The 16,573-nt window shown below is 38.7% G+C and overlaps 1 protein-coding gene across 1 annotated transcript in view; it reads left to right on the top strand.

The window, feature by feature from the left end:
* LOC125232664 (uncharacterized protein K02A2.6-like) overlaps nt 1–15,804 on the top strand; it is a 32,014-nt gene extending 16,210 nt beyond the window's left edge. The window contains exon 2 of the mRNA XM_048138417.1: nt 15,026–15,804. Within this exon, the coding sequence (XP_047994374.1) occupies nt 15,026–15,804 (779 nt within the window). The remainder of the gene's footprint in view (nt 1–15,025) is intronic.
* The last annotated feature ends 769 nt before the right edge of the window (nt 15,805–16,573 follow it).

The following is a 16,573-nucleotide window of genomic DNA, read 5'->3' as shown; positions in this document are numbered from 1 at the left end:
TTACTTCGTGTCCATCTATCCTGACGCTAACCTCAGATAAGGAATCTAGAGTTCGTTTGGGTTCCACACGAATAAAAAAAAAAAAAATCGAGTGGAAATCAATTGAGCCATAACGTAATATATATGAATTCAAAATACTTCTAGCTTTCTTGCTTGGAAATAGAGTACTACATAAAGCCAAGAAAGAAAGGAACCGGTTGTCCTGTGTGGGTTATTGACTGGAGTTATTGCCACTGGGAAAAAGTGTTGGAGGTTACCGCAAAGGTTTTTCCATTCTTTATGAGGAGGTTTTCGTTGTTTCTGGACATCTGGGCAATGTAGGTGGTGGAATCTCAATGGCTACGGTCGTAGATTCCGGATGAAACGCGAGGACTTTGCTACATAGGGCTCACTTGCCTCACAACCAAGTGTCGCATGGAGGGTGGAAATTCTGTCTGAAAGCAATTGGACTCATGGGTCATAATTCTGTGGGTTTATAATTTCATGCCGGATAATTTGTTTCCTTTCTAGTAATGGTCACTTTATACACCACATTTACATCAAAGGGTTAAATAACAATATCTGATTTAGAGTGGGAACATTTGTGCTCCGAGTCAAGGGTTACGAAACCTTTCCTCTGTGACAAATGTTGGGGGCAATTGTGACGATCCGATAATCTCGTTTCGTACAAACCTATGCATGCATAAATATAATATTATTTTCATTCCAAATAGAAACATCATTCAAAACATCGGTAGCAAAAGTTCTAGGAAACAGGTCGAAACTCGACTTGGCGTCAGGCGATGGTGCGCAACCAATCACGATCGAGATGAGCGCGTCGGCGCTGGAGGGTGCGCGACGGATGCCCATATATGGTAATACAAGCGAGCAGGGCCGTCGGGGCTCCGGGGGGACGCTAGCGTGGCAGGTTCGGGCGGGGCCGGCATCCGAGCGGGCTATATAAGCCAGTACACGGGGCGCAGGGGGATCATTCAGGAACGAGTCGCGGGTCGAGGCAGCCACGGGGAGATCTCTCCAAAGATAAGAAGGAGTCATGTGAGTTCTTTAATATTTATCACTGTTTTTCTTTGTGATTTCATTATGATGTTCTATTGTGCTTTGTTATATGACTATTTTGTGGTACTTAAAAACATAACTGATTTATTAAGGGTTTTTATTATACACTTTGAATAATCTATAGATTTTAAATAATTCTCTGAAAATTCTGGAGCATATTATATTATAATTTTATTACAATGCTTATCTGCATATTTTCTGTGTATGAGATCCAAGGGTCTTCCATTAATTCCAATGAATGCTGAAGCAAACTAAATTATTTTATATGAGAACTTATTACAATGTTAATTATATGGTTATTTATACAAGCTTTTGCTTTTAAGTGAACTAAGGTTCTAAACAACTTCAGAAAAACAATGCTTAACTACATGCTTTTGTGTTTGAGATCCAAGGGTCTTACTTTAAGTCCAAGGAGTTCTGAAGCAAACTAAATGATATTTTATGTGTTAATTATATGGTTATTCTGTACAAGCTTTTGCTTTTAAATGAACTAAGGTTCTTAATCAACTTCAGAAAATGCTGAAGCCAATTATATTTTATTTATTCTTCAGAAATAAAAGATTATTTTATTTCTTTATACTTGATAATATTGTGATATTATATTTTTATTATTTATTATATCTGTAGAATGAGCTGCTAATGGGGACTATATCTTTGGAGGTTTAATTGCTGAAGTATATGGGATAGCTGGGTTTTGAGAAGCTTAGGGACTAGGTTCTGTCGGGAATGCCAGTTTGAATTAAATATTTTTATTTCGGATTTGTTTTTGATAAATTAAAGAGACTCAGGTCTTTTCTCTCGCTACTTGGCATTGAAGTTATGATGCTTGTTTGGGCAGGAGGTCCAGGCTTGAGTATATCAGCTAAGCGTAACGTGACAGTTGAGGCAAGTCTTGTATAGCAATGCGTACGAGCTTACCACATACAATGATGGCCATTAAATGGAATTTTCTTGTTCAAATATAGTGATTGTAATTTTCATTTGTCGATATGTTGGAGGAGAGTCTGGGGTTCTATGGTTTATAAAGTTCAAAATTTTTAAGAGAACCGGTTGATAGGTTCACATTCCAGAAAAGATGATTCTAAGAAAGGATCCAAGGCCTGGCATTTTAGATGACAGAATAGGCGACCTTACCTCATGCGCAAACCAGGGGGTATTTGCCTAAATAAAGCCCTAAATACAAAATAAAACAAGGGGTTCTTGGAATTCTTGAATTGCAGTGTTTTCCTTTAAATTATCTTGAATAGTATCAATATTGAAGATGTATGTTCACTGATTCAATATAAAATAGAAATAATTGAAATAGAATTCCAATTTCATATTCGATTCAAAGAAAGAATTGAACTGGCAAATAGCTCTACGTTGATGGTCAGAGCTTAGTATGTATTACCGACTATGTATTGTAATTCATACTAGGACGCGTTGGGGATAAAACACCTTTAAAAATAAAATTCCTAAAAATTTGACTAATAAATTGAAATTTTCACCTTAATTATTGTATTTTATTTCTTTCTACTTCACAAAGTGTATATTTGACTATGAGAATTGAAAGAATATGTTGGTTGTAATTGCTCTATAAAATAAATTATGTATCGGTACTCATCTATAGGGAATATCAGAATAGCGGAAACTATTATTACCTAGGAGGTAGAATTTCTAAATGTTAGGGGAATATCTAGTGTGTTGAAACTTCCTACACTTGAGAAAAGGATTTGTGGTTACTTCGTACAGCTTAGGCGTCCTACCTTTACTAAACGATCACATTTTATTATTTTTCTTATGGCCAATCCTTTTAAATGCAGAACAAAACAAACAAAATAAATTGGTATTAAATTTAGGGGTAGTTCTTAAGCTTAATGGGTTCTTGGGTTGTTAAATATATGGGGTGCTTATGGTAGAGTATAGGATAGGGTAGGTAGGTCACCTTTTGACTGTTACATTATTAACAGTTTACTTCTTCTTAAGTTATCTTAATTTTTTTACAAAAGTTAAAATAATAAATTATGGACGTACTAATTATAATATTATCTATAGTAGGTCCTACTTTACGTCACTCTTGTGATATTTACGCACATTACGTAACTGTGTCAAATAATATATTTATAGAACCAATGTAGTACGTAAAAAGTTGTACAAAATAATATGTGCAAAAAGATATATTATGTAATTCGCAATTCTTGACTATTTAAAACACTACCGTGTTGAAATTACCCTCGATTGTATTAAGTCCTTTCTTTCACTACTTTCTTCTTGTTATTATGCTCTTGTATCAAAGTATGATTTAATCATAATATATGCGGGACTAAATTAATTTAGTTAACTAATTATTTAAAACCACTTAAATAAAAACACATCACGTACTCAACTAATCGAGCTACCTTAACCCATACAAAATTACCTTAACCCCTTAAATTTATACCAAACACACACTAACTTAAATTTTATGCACACCTGATGGCGCTTCAAACTCGGTAAAATGTGCCAAAGTTGGCAACTTTATCATTTAATTAGCCAACTTGGCAAGTTTGCCATCGATCACGCTGGTAACATGTAAAATAATAGACGGATAACGATGCTTCGATGGGGTTTTGGGGTTTCAAAAGTTTTGATAGGCGAACTTAGAGCTGTATTGAATTTTAAGTAAGTAAATATAGTCCCGTATTTTTATGAGTACGCACAAGTATTACATATTTTTTTTGTCTTAATTATAAATCGATTAAAACTTAGTCGAATAGCAGATTTCAAAACGGGACAAACCTGAAACGGAACGCTTTTATCAAAGCGAGCAACACTGAAGCTCAGTGTTACCACACACACTTCTTCTTAACCGACCCAACCGCCGCTAGCTCGCTCCTCGGTAGCTTGAGCTTATAATTATTACAAGATATATCCAGCCACTCATCACAAGAAAATTTCTACGTGCCTCACAGCGAGCCTGTGGACCTAGTCTAAAATATCGAAGGTTTGGGGCCCATTGATACGCTGGTATTCAGAACCACATCAGGTGAGTCCTATTATATTTGAAGTTTGCTTGATTTCTTACACATATGTTTGGAGATAAGGCTGGCCTGTTTGCAACTTTAGCCACCTTTACTTTGTAGACGCAGAGCATACTTCTGGGCCCGTTCAGTTTGAAACCATCGACCGATCTAAAAGATAACCTAACGGAGCTACCGAACGGATGAACCGGTTTACATTTATTTATTTTTTGTTTGAAAGCTGAATTAGTCGGGGTCGTTCTTAGCCATATGTCATGAAAATCGGTCCGCAGTCGGGAGTTTTTTCAAAATTTTAATTTTGGGGTTAGGTTACTTATTCATACACACAAACAGATCGATAGACAGACAGACACGTCAAACTTATAACACCCGTCGTTTTTATGACGGGGTTTAAAAAGAAGAGCATATTATACTCGTAATCCAAAGACCGGACAAGCCGCCGGTAGAAATGCTCGCTCATTGAGCATACAGTAATCTGTTGTCGTTGTCTCTCTCGTTGGTCGTTCGCATGTAGGTACAGACATGGAAATGATGTGTATGGTACACGCGCTTAGACTGTGTGCGTAGGAACGCGCTTCTTTCATATATTTGATCGCCATTGTCTGAGGTATGTTGGCGCCCAACGTGGGACCTGAATCCAAAGTAGGAATAAAATCCCTGTAAACTTTTTGTGATACAACAGTTTTATTTCATCAAACAGAAGTATCTGGGCCCAAAAGGAGTGGCAATCTAAGTGTGTCGGTTCAAAAACGTGCGATAGGCGTATTCAATGCGATAGGTGTGATCTCGCCAACAAACTGCAAGAGAGTTTGGCGAGAAACATAAGTGTGAATAATGTAATGTTCTTATTTGTTAAATAAAAAATACAAATCGCCCGCCATGTCCGATCTCCGTCCTTCCTATATCTGTGTTTTTAGATAATAATCATTGATATCGATGTTATTAATAAATTATTTCATTTCATTAGACCACGGGGACAACGCCGTCCCTGAAACGTTGGAGGTCAGTTTAATATGTAGTCATACGCGATTAAGTCCCGATTTTAAAAACAATTATGAGTAATAATCGTGAAACTTTAAATCAGTGTCATTACATAATAATTATAATATGCCATTTTATAAGACACCGGATCTCAAAATATTTCCCCAAGCCCTAACCATCAAAATACTACCAGGAGCACATGAAAGGGAAAGACATTAGACGCTGCATTTACCAAAACTAATATCCAAAACGTCGTATCTCTGCACAAATTTCATACTAACATACAACCGTTTAATATTAAGTGTGTTCAATGCGTTAACACGCTTTAGTGCACACCTGCGGCGCGCAAAATTACTTTTAGCTAGCTGCCGTTCCTGTTCCTAGAAAGCGCTGTTAATGCAACTAAAGGCTGATTTAGATGTGCGAATTTACGATTTAAGTTACATAGCGGACTATTAAGGGACAGATTATTAATAAGTTACTAATGTTGATCCTTCACTTGCCCGCATAACGACAAATACTTACGCTTTATTTAACAAATACTAATAAGTTACTCAATATTTCAGGAATCAGGTTTAAAAATTAACATGTCGAAAACAAAGATCTTAACAGCATCCAAATTTAAAAAGAGAAGTAGACCAATTAAGCTTAACAACACAGTTTTAGAAGAAGTCAATAACTTTAAATATCTCGGAAGTATAATTAATAACAAATCAAGATGTAGCCAAGATATCAGTACTAGAATCGCAATAGCTAAACAAGCCTTCAACAATAAGAAACACATTTTCAAATCGAAAATGTGTACTACCACAAAAAAACTTTTTATTAAATCCTATATCTGGAGCATCGCCTTATACGCCTGTGAAACGTGGACAATGACGAAAAGAGACAGAGAGAGATTGGAAAGCTTCGAGATGTGGTGCTGGCGGAGAATGGAAGGGATTAGTTGGACAGAAAAAATATCAAACGTTAGAGTTCTAGATAGGATTAAAGAAAAAAGAAATATATTAAAGACAATAGAAAACAGAAGAGGCGTACTGGTTGGACATCTGCTACGACACGACCTGTTTCTCAAAAACATCGTAGAAGGAAAAGTAGAAGGAAAGAGGGGAAGAGGAAGACCTAGGAGAAACTATTTCACCCAAATTAAAGAAAAGGTTCAGGTCATGTCGTATCAGAAGGTGAAGGAGTTGGCAGAAGACCGCACGAGTTGGAGATTGCTCCACCGACAAGAGCACAGCTCTTAAGTTAGAAGAAGAAGAAGAATAAGTTACTACGTAAAACTCAGAAGAGTAGTAGGTACGTGCCACGCGACTACACAGGCGGGCGCGTAGCGCCTCTCGGCCACTTATGCGATAATTTTATTCTGTACATTACTACTTTCTAAACTATAAGAATTATCCCAAAATATCGTAGAATTTTAGTAGAAACAAATTTCTTTCTCAGAGCTGATTATTTATTATACATATAACACAAATACGTTGGAACAAGTGACATTGATCCCGTTCCAATATCACGAACACGACATACCCAGGAAAACGACAACCGATGTACCGGATATAACTTGAATCATTTCACCCTTCACAGTCGAAAGAAGGAAAATCTACAACTAGGAATCATTGATTGAAGAAAAAATTATAGACCGAAGAAGGATCTGAATAAACTTATGTTATCATTTACACTATCATGAAGCGTGAGACAAATAAAGCTATTCTATTCGATCTTCAATCTAGCTATAGTAACACTTTAGACGGTTTTTTTAATTAAAGGAAAAATGGAAAAAAATCACAAAAAGCAGCTGACATACAGACTATCTTTGTATTACAAAAGAGAGCCATTCGTTCTATTTACAACTTAGGAACACGTGAATCAGTAAGAGAACTCTTCAAAGAAATTAATATCTTAACTGTAGCTTCCCAATACATTTATGATAGTATAATTTATGTTGTTAAGAATTTAGACTGTTTCACTAAGAATTCTGATATCCATAATTATAACACTAGAAACAAAAATAAGCTTGCCATAAAGAAGTTTCGTGTCCGTAAAGTACAGAAGTCATTTGTTGGGCAATGCATTCATTTTTATAATAAGTTACCTGACACTGCTTTGAGATTACCCCTCCCAGCTCTTAAGAACTACTTAAAAAAATCATTGATGTTAAAGGCTTATTACAGAGTCGAGGACTATTTGACAGACAAACATGCATGGCCCGAACCAGAAACTACAAAAAACGAATAGCAATTAAAATAATTGTATTATGTATAGAGGACACAGTTCAGATAAGAAAGCACATCAAATATTTTATATTTTATGTTGTGTAGGTAAATTACATATTTAATGATATTGAGATTCATATTATCTTTTTCTTCTATGACAATTTGATATGTTTTCTCTGAAGAAGAACGACGTATTATTAAGCAATAATATAATTTATTGAAATTGATTTCCATAGAGTACCTAGTCTGTTCATATTCTTTGATGAATACTTTTGCATGTTAAATTGTATGTTGTTATTTAATGCATGTTAATTATAAGATGTAATGTTTTGAAAAGAAGTTGCCCGCCGAGTTTCTTGCCGGTCCCATAGTGGATACCCCCCTCCCAACTGAGGGGGGACTGAAATCTTCTCGAGGCTGAGGCGTAGGGTTAGAGCCGGCGTAGCTTTATTTGACGTTCATATGCGCATTGTAATATGCCTACTTGAAAAATAAATATTTCATTTTCATTTCATTTTTCATTTCACACCTCCGGCAGGACTCGAACCTGCGACCTTTGGCCTTGCCGGGGCCATCACGCTACCAACTGCGCCACGGAGGCCTGCTGGATATGTGCGAATTTATTAATGCTTTCCCTCAATTCTCAATCGCCTTAGAGTGGCGTTATAGCAAACATCTACCCGTAAGAATAGATATTAACAGAAACTGGAGTCGCAATCTACATTGAGAATTCGACAGAACTTTACACTGATTAGTGAAGTCTCAATAGTTTCATGTTCGTTCTTTGTTTCTTACCTTAAGTTTGATCGTACTTGCTTACTCTTTTATGGTAAATATTTGTTGACGATGAAGCGGTTTTTAAACAAATAATTCGACAAAAACGTCATAAATACGTGGATGAATTCTTTGCAGTCATTATTCAAAGCAGCTGCTGCAGCAACGGTGTACAATTCGTCACTACTTTTAAAAAATCTCGCATCTCACGCTCCTCCTCAAAGTTAAATCGCAGTAAGGTTATATGCATTCCTTACATACTTACTACAATTTTCTTTTCATTGACAGACGAAGATAAAAGTTTTTTTAAAAGTAGTGACGAATTGTATCGCGAGTTTATATTTTCGGAATGTAAAGTGGTGCCATGATGACGTCACATACCCGCTATCTAAGGATTTCTGCAATCTATGCTTGGAATCAAACCTATAAACAAGGAGACGAAAGCTAATAGATTTCCCCGATGTACCATAGAGCATGGATTGAGGGCGTCGTTCGGAAAGGGTACAATTTAAATATTTATTTTGCGTTTACATTTGAACCAATGGATGGGTTTCCTGTTTGGAATGTGAAATATCGATGTTCTATTTGGTTTGGTTAAAATAAATTTATTGGTGTATGCAAATGTGAGTGTGCACGGGAAAACGTCCCACATTGTCGATTGCTATAAAGCCGCTTTGTCAGTTTATTCATATACAGGTACAAGTAAATCTCGCCTAACCGACAAAGTGGGACGTTTTACTAAACACACTCACATACGAGTAAAGTTTTCTTGGGAAGTAAGTTCGGCTTATCCATACTATACTTAATATTATAAATGGGAAAGTGTGTGTGTCTGTTTGTTTGTCCGAATTTCACTGTAAAAAAGAGAAACAAATTAACGTGATTTTTTGAATTGAGATAGTTAAAAGGATGGAGAGTGAGTGACATAGGCTACTTTTGGTCTCTTTCTAATTCCCCACTTCCTGAAAATGGGGGGTGGAAGTTTGTATAAAGCATTCCGCAATTTTCTAATTTACCGCGGGCAAAAGCTAAGTGATAGTTATATAGCCATAATCTTCTAATTGTAGTCACAAGTTGTGGATCTTAATTATAAGTATTATAATTATCAATGATGTACATAGAATTAGTGACACAGGGAGGAAATTTCGACTGGTGGCGGGTAATTTTAACTAATATATATATTTTCCATATTTTAAATCCTTAGGTAGAGTGCCTTATGTGTCCATTAATATACGAAAGTCGAAATTGTCCCTATACGTTACACGATCAAAACTTAATCAAAGTAATTTATTTCGCAAAAAAACAAACTTGCTTAACAGAAGAATCATTGTCGTAACAAAACAAATATATACAATAATAGTAAAATAGACAATTATTATCAAGAGAAATCTCATTGCAAATCCAAAGAAATCCCAAAAGCCAAACAAATTAATCAGAAACAAAAAAACTAAGCAATTCAAGAATCTCAACAAAAGACATTTTAATCTATGTACAATCTTCAAACGAAACAATTTGCAGCAATATCCGAATACTAATAACATTTCTAAGACACAGATAACACAATCGAATCCGCGTGATTTGTCACTGTTTTAGGATTCCGTGAGTTAATTGAGAAAACGGAACACTTGGGTCTATTTTTTTTTTTCAAAGTTGTCCACCCCATTTCTTTGGATTGGGAAATTTTTATGTGGTTCCCACTCAGAATCGCGAGCTCTTTCAATCCTAATAGGAGAAAAAGTGTCCCAAGGTTTTTTTCCCATTCCGTTACCATTTTTTCATACATGTATGGCGGTAACGGAATGGAAGGTTTTAAAAATATATAGAAATCTTGGGAAATTTTTTCGTCTATTAGGATCGAATTCTGAGTATGAATCGCAAAAAATACGTATGTTATAAAAAAGTGGGGTAGACAACTTTGAAAAAAAATGACCCACTTAGTTTTCGTTACGTCGAATCGGTCTGTCTGTCTGTCCGTAAATCAAAGCTACAGAGAACCGATTCCTATTATATACCTATAGATCCGATATAATTTAACGAAATTGATAGCGTATTTCGTTTCTTAGAAGTTCTATGGACACTCTCATCATCATCATCATCGGCCTCAAAGTCTATAACAGACTATAGAACCAGTGTCAAGAGGGGCGACATCGTTTTTCATGACTATGTAAGCCAATACGGGAGCGACAAACACGACCACAACTCGGGCAGGTGAAGTGTGCACTCGACGAACACGTATCGCGCTGATGACGCTTGGCGCGCTTACTTGCGAGTGTCGCAAACCAAGAGTTGTCGTGGATTTTGCGTCCGTCGAATACCAGTTTGCGCCATTTGTCCCTGTCCTCGGCAAGCTTTTCCCATGTGTGGACCGGGATGCCAAATGCGTGCATGTCACGTTTGGACACTCTACATCCATACTAACATTATAGATGGGAATTGCGCAATGCTCCATACGAATTTCCCACCCTCATTTTAGGGAAGTGGGGGGTTAAAAAGAGACAAAAAGTAGCCTTTGTCAGTCTCCATACCTTCAACTATCTCCCCTTAAAAAATCACGACAATCGTCGCTCCGTTTTGCTGTGAATGACGGGCAAACAAACAGACACACACACTTTCCCATTTATAATATTAGTATGGATTGGAAAGAGTGAAACATTAGGTAATTAGGTAAAAACTTCTAAATTCATCATACTGTCATAGTGTTGTGTTCCTGCCGGTGAGTAAGGCTGCCAGAGCTCAACGAGGGTGCAGTGTGTTGGTGACGGAAGGACCTATGGAACTCATTTGTTCCGTCTATTGTCCTTTGAGTCGTCGGCAACCCGAACCCTCCTTAGAACTTGTACACTCCTTTTTGCTGTGTACTTAACACAGCAAAAGGGAGTGAACAAGTTTCTAATGGGTTGGCAACGCGCATGTGACACTCCTTGAGTTGCAGGCGTCCGTAGGTTACGGTGACCGCTTTCCACCAGGCGGACCGTGTGCTTGTTTGCCACCGACGTAGTATAACGCCTTGGCTTGCGTGGGCGACGGTCGCGCGATGGTCGCGCGACGGCGATGCGACGCATACGAAATCAAACCTTATCGATATGGAAGTATGAGACGCGACGGCGATGGTCGCGCGACCGTGCCGCGTCGCCCACGCAAGACACGGCGTAAAAAAAATCAAAATAGTTTTAAACTACTTGGTAGAACTATTAACAAATAACATATATTTTTAAAACGACGTAAGAACCGGAATGATGCGCTCTCTTACTTGCATTTTTTTGTATTGTGTGGATATCCAGAACCCTCTTGTATACATAGTTCGACACGCACTTGTCCGTTTTTTTTAATGCGAGAGGCGTCAGCTCTGAAATGAGGCGCTCGGGGTCATTAGGGGCAAATAGGATGTGACGGGGGGCCTTTGTCTTGCCCGGAGCGACCAGCAAGATTCAATTTGTCAGGAATCTAAAGGTGGTGCAAGTGACAAGCCGCGAGAGACGTTTTATTATTTTTTTAACCAGGAATAGAATTTGTAATATCTTTATCTTGAACAATAAGTGTTTATACATTCAGTCACGCCTGTCTAAATCTAAATATATTGTTATGTATGGACAATGAGGGTAGGGTTTGACATTTGTGTACAAAGTGAGGTAGTTGTGAAAACCAGTCTGTCAACGCGAACCTGGACCAGCACATGTGCTTGGACCCCGAAACTGTGAGTTATAATAGTGGCGACGAGAAAAAGTAGGACAATAGTGTGCATTTACAGTGTAAAGTGTGTGATTTGAGTGAAAAACACATAACTTTAGGTATCAGTGCGCAAAATGGGCATTAAGTTTGGGGAGTTTGATGTGGCACATGGCTGCTGGCAAAATTACATAGAGAGGTTTAGTTTCTGTCTGCAGGCAGGTGATATTGAAGATGATAGTAAAAAGAAGGCTAATTTACTCGCTGTGTGTGGATCTGACTTGTATGATCTGATTATATCACTGATAGCACCAAGTAAAGTAAGTGAGGTTACTTTTACAACAATTGTTACCAAGTTAAACAATCATTTCCACCCGACGCCAAATGAAATTGTGCAATCATATAAATTTCATACTAAGTATCAAGGAGAGGGGGAAAAGGTTAGGGATTTCATAGCACATTTAAGGAAATTGAGCATCGACTGTAACTTCAAAGACTTGAATCGAACACTGAGGGATCGCTTAGTGTGTGGTATCAGGGACAAGGAAGTACAGAAGAAGTTGTTACAGCAAGGTACATTGACATTTGATCAAGCTTGTGAGATTGCTTTATCTCATGAGGCGGCAGGGATTGATGCAAGTATCATTGTTCCGGCTTCTTCTAATCAGAACTCGGGTGAGTTAGAAGTACCAATGGAAGTAAATAAATTTACCAGTAAAAGGAATGAGAGGCAGACAGAAAGAACGTCATGCATGCGTTGTGGCAGACCTCATAGGGGCCCCTGCAGGTTTAGATGGTCCAAATGTCATGGCTGTGGCCAGACGGGACATATTGAGACGGTTTGTGGTATGAAGTCAAAAGGAAATAAGGCACCTAAATCTGATTTTAATGGATTATACGAAAAAGTTACAATTAATAATATGAGGCAAGATCATACAACACCAGCATATATGATGAAAATTATGCTAAATGGAGTTAAGATAGATATGGAAGTAGACACTGGCTGTGCTTACAGTCTCATAAGTGAGCAGACCGCTAAGATGATTTGGCAGGGCTCGGTTCCAGTTTTTGATGATGTTGGGATTTCTTTAAAGACATGGGATGAGAACAGACTGTGTATAATGGGGAAAGCATCGGTAGTAGTTCAAAATAAGGGAATGAAGAAAAGCTTATCCATAGTGGTAGCTAAAGGCAATGGGCCAAGCTTGATTGGTCGGAATTGGTTCCGTGATTTAGGAATACAAGTTGAAGGAGTGTATAAGTTAGAAGTTGATAGTGATGAATTAGCCACAACATTGGAATGGATACAGAAACAGTATGCAGGAGTGTTCCAGGAAGGATTAGGGAAATATACTGGCCCGGTAGTTAGTATTAGACCAAAAGAAGGTGCGAAGCCAGTATTTTTTAAGAGTAGGCCGGTACCATTCGCAATAAAAGGCCGAATTTACGAAGAGTTGGATAGGTTAGAAGCCGAAGGCGTTTTAGAGGCGACGGCACATTCCGAATGGGCCACACCCATAGTTCCAGTGCTTAAGCAAGATGGCAAGGTACGTCTGTGCGGGGACTACAGGGCGACAGTGAATGCCGTAACTGATACTGACACTTACCCCTTACCTACCCTTAGTGAAGCTTTTGCAGAACTACAAGGGGGAGTTCTATTTACAAAGATAGATTTGGAACGGGCATACACCCAGGTTATGGTAGATGAGGAGACAGCAAATTTGCTAACTATTAACACTCCTAAGGGGTTGTATAAAATGAAGAGACTACCCTTTGGGGTAAAGGCTTGCCCTGGCATATTCCAACGACTCATGTCAACGTTATTGGCTGGTATTTCTGGTGTAGCCGTACTGTTAGACGACATTGTGGTGGCTGGCAATGGAGTGCAAGAGCACAATACGAGGCTCGAGGCGGTACTTCAGAAGTTACAAGAAGCGGGATTGCGAGTGAATAAGACCAAATGTAAATTTGCTGCCAGAAGTGTGCAATTTTTAGGTTTTATAATCGACGAATTCGGCATTCACCCTTGCGAGGAGAAGATTCGTGAAATTGAGAAGACACCAGCACCACGTAACGTGAAGGAGCTTCAGGCATTTTTGGGACTGATCAATTTTTATGATAGATTTTTGCCACACAAGGCCTCGATGTCTGAGCCATTGTACAGATTATTGGATAAAGATGCGACATGGAAATGGGGAAAATCTCAGCAAGATTCATTCGAAAAGTTAAGAAAAATGATTTCCAGTTCAGATACTCTGGTACATTACGACATAAAAAAGAAACTTATTTTATCTTGCGACGCATCGCAGTTCGGTTTAGGAGCAGTGTTGGAACACGAGATGACTGATGGAAGTATCCGACCCGTAATGTTCGCCTCGAGAACCATGAACGCACATGAACGTAATTATGCACAAATAGACAAGGAAGCAGCTGCTATCATATTTGGCTTGAAGAAATTCCATCAGTTTATAAGTGGTCGAAGAGTAATTATCAAGACAGATCATAAGCCTTTGTTAGGAATATTCGATTCGAAGAGACCCATACCCAATATTATTTCACCAAGGATGCTAAGGTGGGCACTTCTTTTGAACTCGTACGACTATGATATTCAATATGTTGAGGGAAAAAAAATTGGTAATGCAGATGCCCTCAGTCGATGGCCAAGCCCAGCAGGTGCACAAACGGCAGAGGAGGATTTTTTAGGAATCTTACTCATAGAGGAGACACCCATTGAATTGGAATTTTCGGCGACAGAAGTAGCGAATTTGACGAAGAAGGATAAGTGCCTCAGTAAAATATTGTACTGGATACGCAATGGATGGCCTGGGAAGAGCGAGGAAGAGTATAAGATTTATTGGCAAAAGCGAGATGAGTTATCCATGTATAAGGATTGCATTTTATGGGGAAATAGAGTAGTTATACCAGAAAAGATGCGAGGAAAAGTGCTAGAAGAGCTTCATATGAATCATGACGGTATTGTGATTACAAAAGCTATGGCGAGGAGCTATTTTTGGTGGCCTGCGATGGATAAACAAATTGAAGAGATGGTGAAGAGCTGTAATGTGTGTGCAGAAAATCGAAATATGCCATCAAAGGTTACCCATCAGTGTATTAAACCGGATAAAGCGTGGTCTAGATTACATATGGATTATGCTGGGCCATTTCAGGGGAAGACATTTTTAATCGTAATCGATGCCTATTCTAAGTGGCCAGAAGTCAAGATTGTACCAGATATGAGCAGCTCTGCCTTAATAAGAATTTTGCGAGATATTTTTGCGGAACAGGGTCTTCCAGACGTACTTGTCAGCGATAATGGTAGAAGTTTTGTTTCAGAGGAGTTCCGTAAATACTTACAATCCCAAGGGATCAGGCAAGTACTGTCCGCTCCTTATCATCCGGCGACGAACGGCCAAGCGGAACGAACGGTACAGACCGTAAAGGCTAAATTAAGAAAATTGACTTCAGGACCATGGGAAGCGAGATTAGCAGCGGTGCTGTATGGTTTACGCACTACACCTAACAGCGTCAACGACAAAACTCCGGCTGAGCTCCTGAACAATAGGCGATTTAGAACGAAGTTTGATAAGTTGAACCCTCTGTTTTCTCGGTGTGCTGATACAGATGAAGCAGTAGAAAAGAATAGTGCCACGAAGAACAGGGAGTTTCAAACTGGCCAGTCAGTATATCTCAAGAACTACTGCGGGGGACCACGCTGGTTAAAAGGAATGGTGGAAAAGCGATTAGGGGTTTGCAGATACTTAGTGAGATGGAACGATAAGCTGCTAGTGAGACACATCAATCAGATGCTTCGTTGCGGGGAGGAAAGTCGGAAGAAAGTTCCTGAGGCAACCGATGGGGCTACAGATGACGATGACGAGGATACCCGAATCTCGATACCGTCGCCGCATCGTTGGGCCGACATCATAGGCGTGTCCGGACCCCAAGACATCGCGATACACAGAAACTCTCAAAACACAGCATCCAGCAGCCATAAACGTGCCAGGCAGACCACACCCCCAGAGTCGCCCGATCATAAGAGAATAGCCCTAGGAAATAGTGACAGTGAGTCAGAGTTATCTCAAGGTAGGGATGTAGAGACAGAGGAAGAATAGTACAAGTGTTAAAAGTAGTGTAGCTGTAGCATAGTGTAAGTGTAGGGTTAGGTAACTTAGGTAATAGTGTTAGTGAATTTTATAAATTAGTGAACTCTCTTAATGGGGGAGGTATGTTATGTATGGACAATGAGGGTAGGGTTTGACATTTGTGTACAAAGTGAGGTAGTTGTGAAAACCAGTCTGTCAACGCGAACCTGGTCCTAGAAATTCCAAATTTAGCACGTAGATTCCTTATAAGGTATAGAGGAGCACTAAGAAAGGATTTTTCAAAATTCACCTCCTAAAGGGGTGAAATGGGGGTCCAAATTTCAACGTTTGAACGTTTTAATATGCGGGCGAAGCCGCAGGAAAATGCTAGTATCCTATAAAGAGGTAGGCAGAGCACCTGAAACTACCCAAGTTTCAGTACCGTTCTTGGCGAATAAGGAGTTGAAAGAAATGAAATTCTGACATGGCATTTTGGCCAGCCTACGCCACAATTTAACCCATATCCCACAGTGGACACCCACAGGAAAAAAGGGGGCGGTAGAAGTTCTTAACCCATCACAACTTCAGAGGCGTTATTTACTTGCGTCTCTAAATATTATACATCGATTTCAAAGCTTAGCTCATAAAAACAGTTATGCGACATCTCTAAACAAACATATTATAAGGAAGATAAGAGTTAAGGTCAGTGCGGGCAAGACCGGCATACTTTAATTGGAAATAAAGTTTGCGTGGATAAAACTCGACAATTAAGGTAGTCTGGAGCAATCCGCATGGTCCT

The sequence above is a fragment of the Leguminivora glycinivorella genome, chromosome 13 (assembly GCF_023078275.1).
Source record: "Leguminivora glycinivorella isolate SPB_JAAS2020 chromosome 13, LegGlyc_1.1, whole genome shotgun sequence".
Lineage (NCBI taxonomy): Eukaryota > Metazoa > Arthropoda > Insecta > Lepidoptera > Tortricidae > Leguminivora > Leguminivora glycinivorella.
Note: the sequence above shows the minus strand (reverse complement) of the source record. Positions and strands in the feature narration are given on the sequence as shown.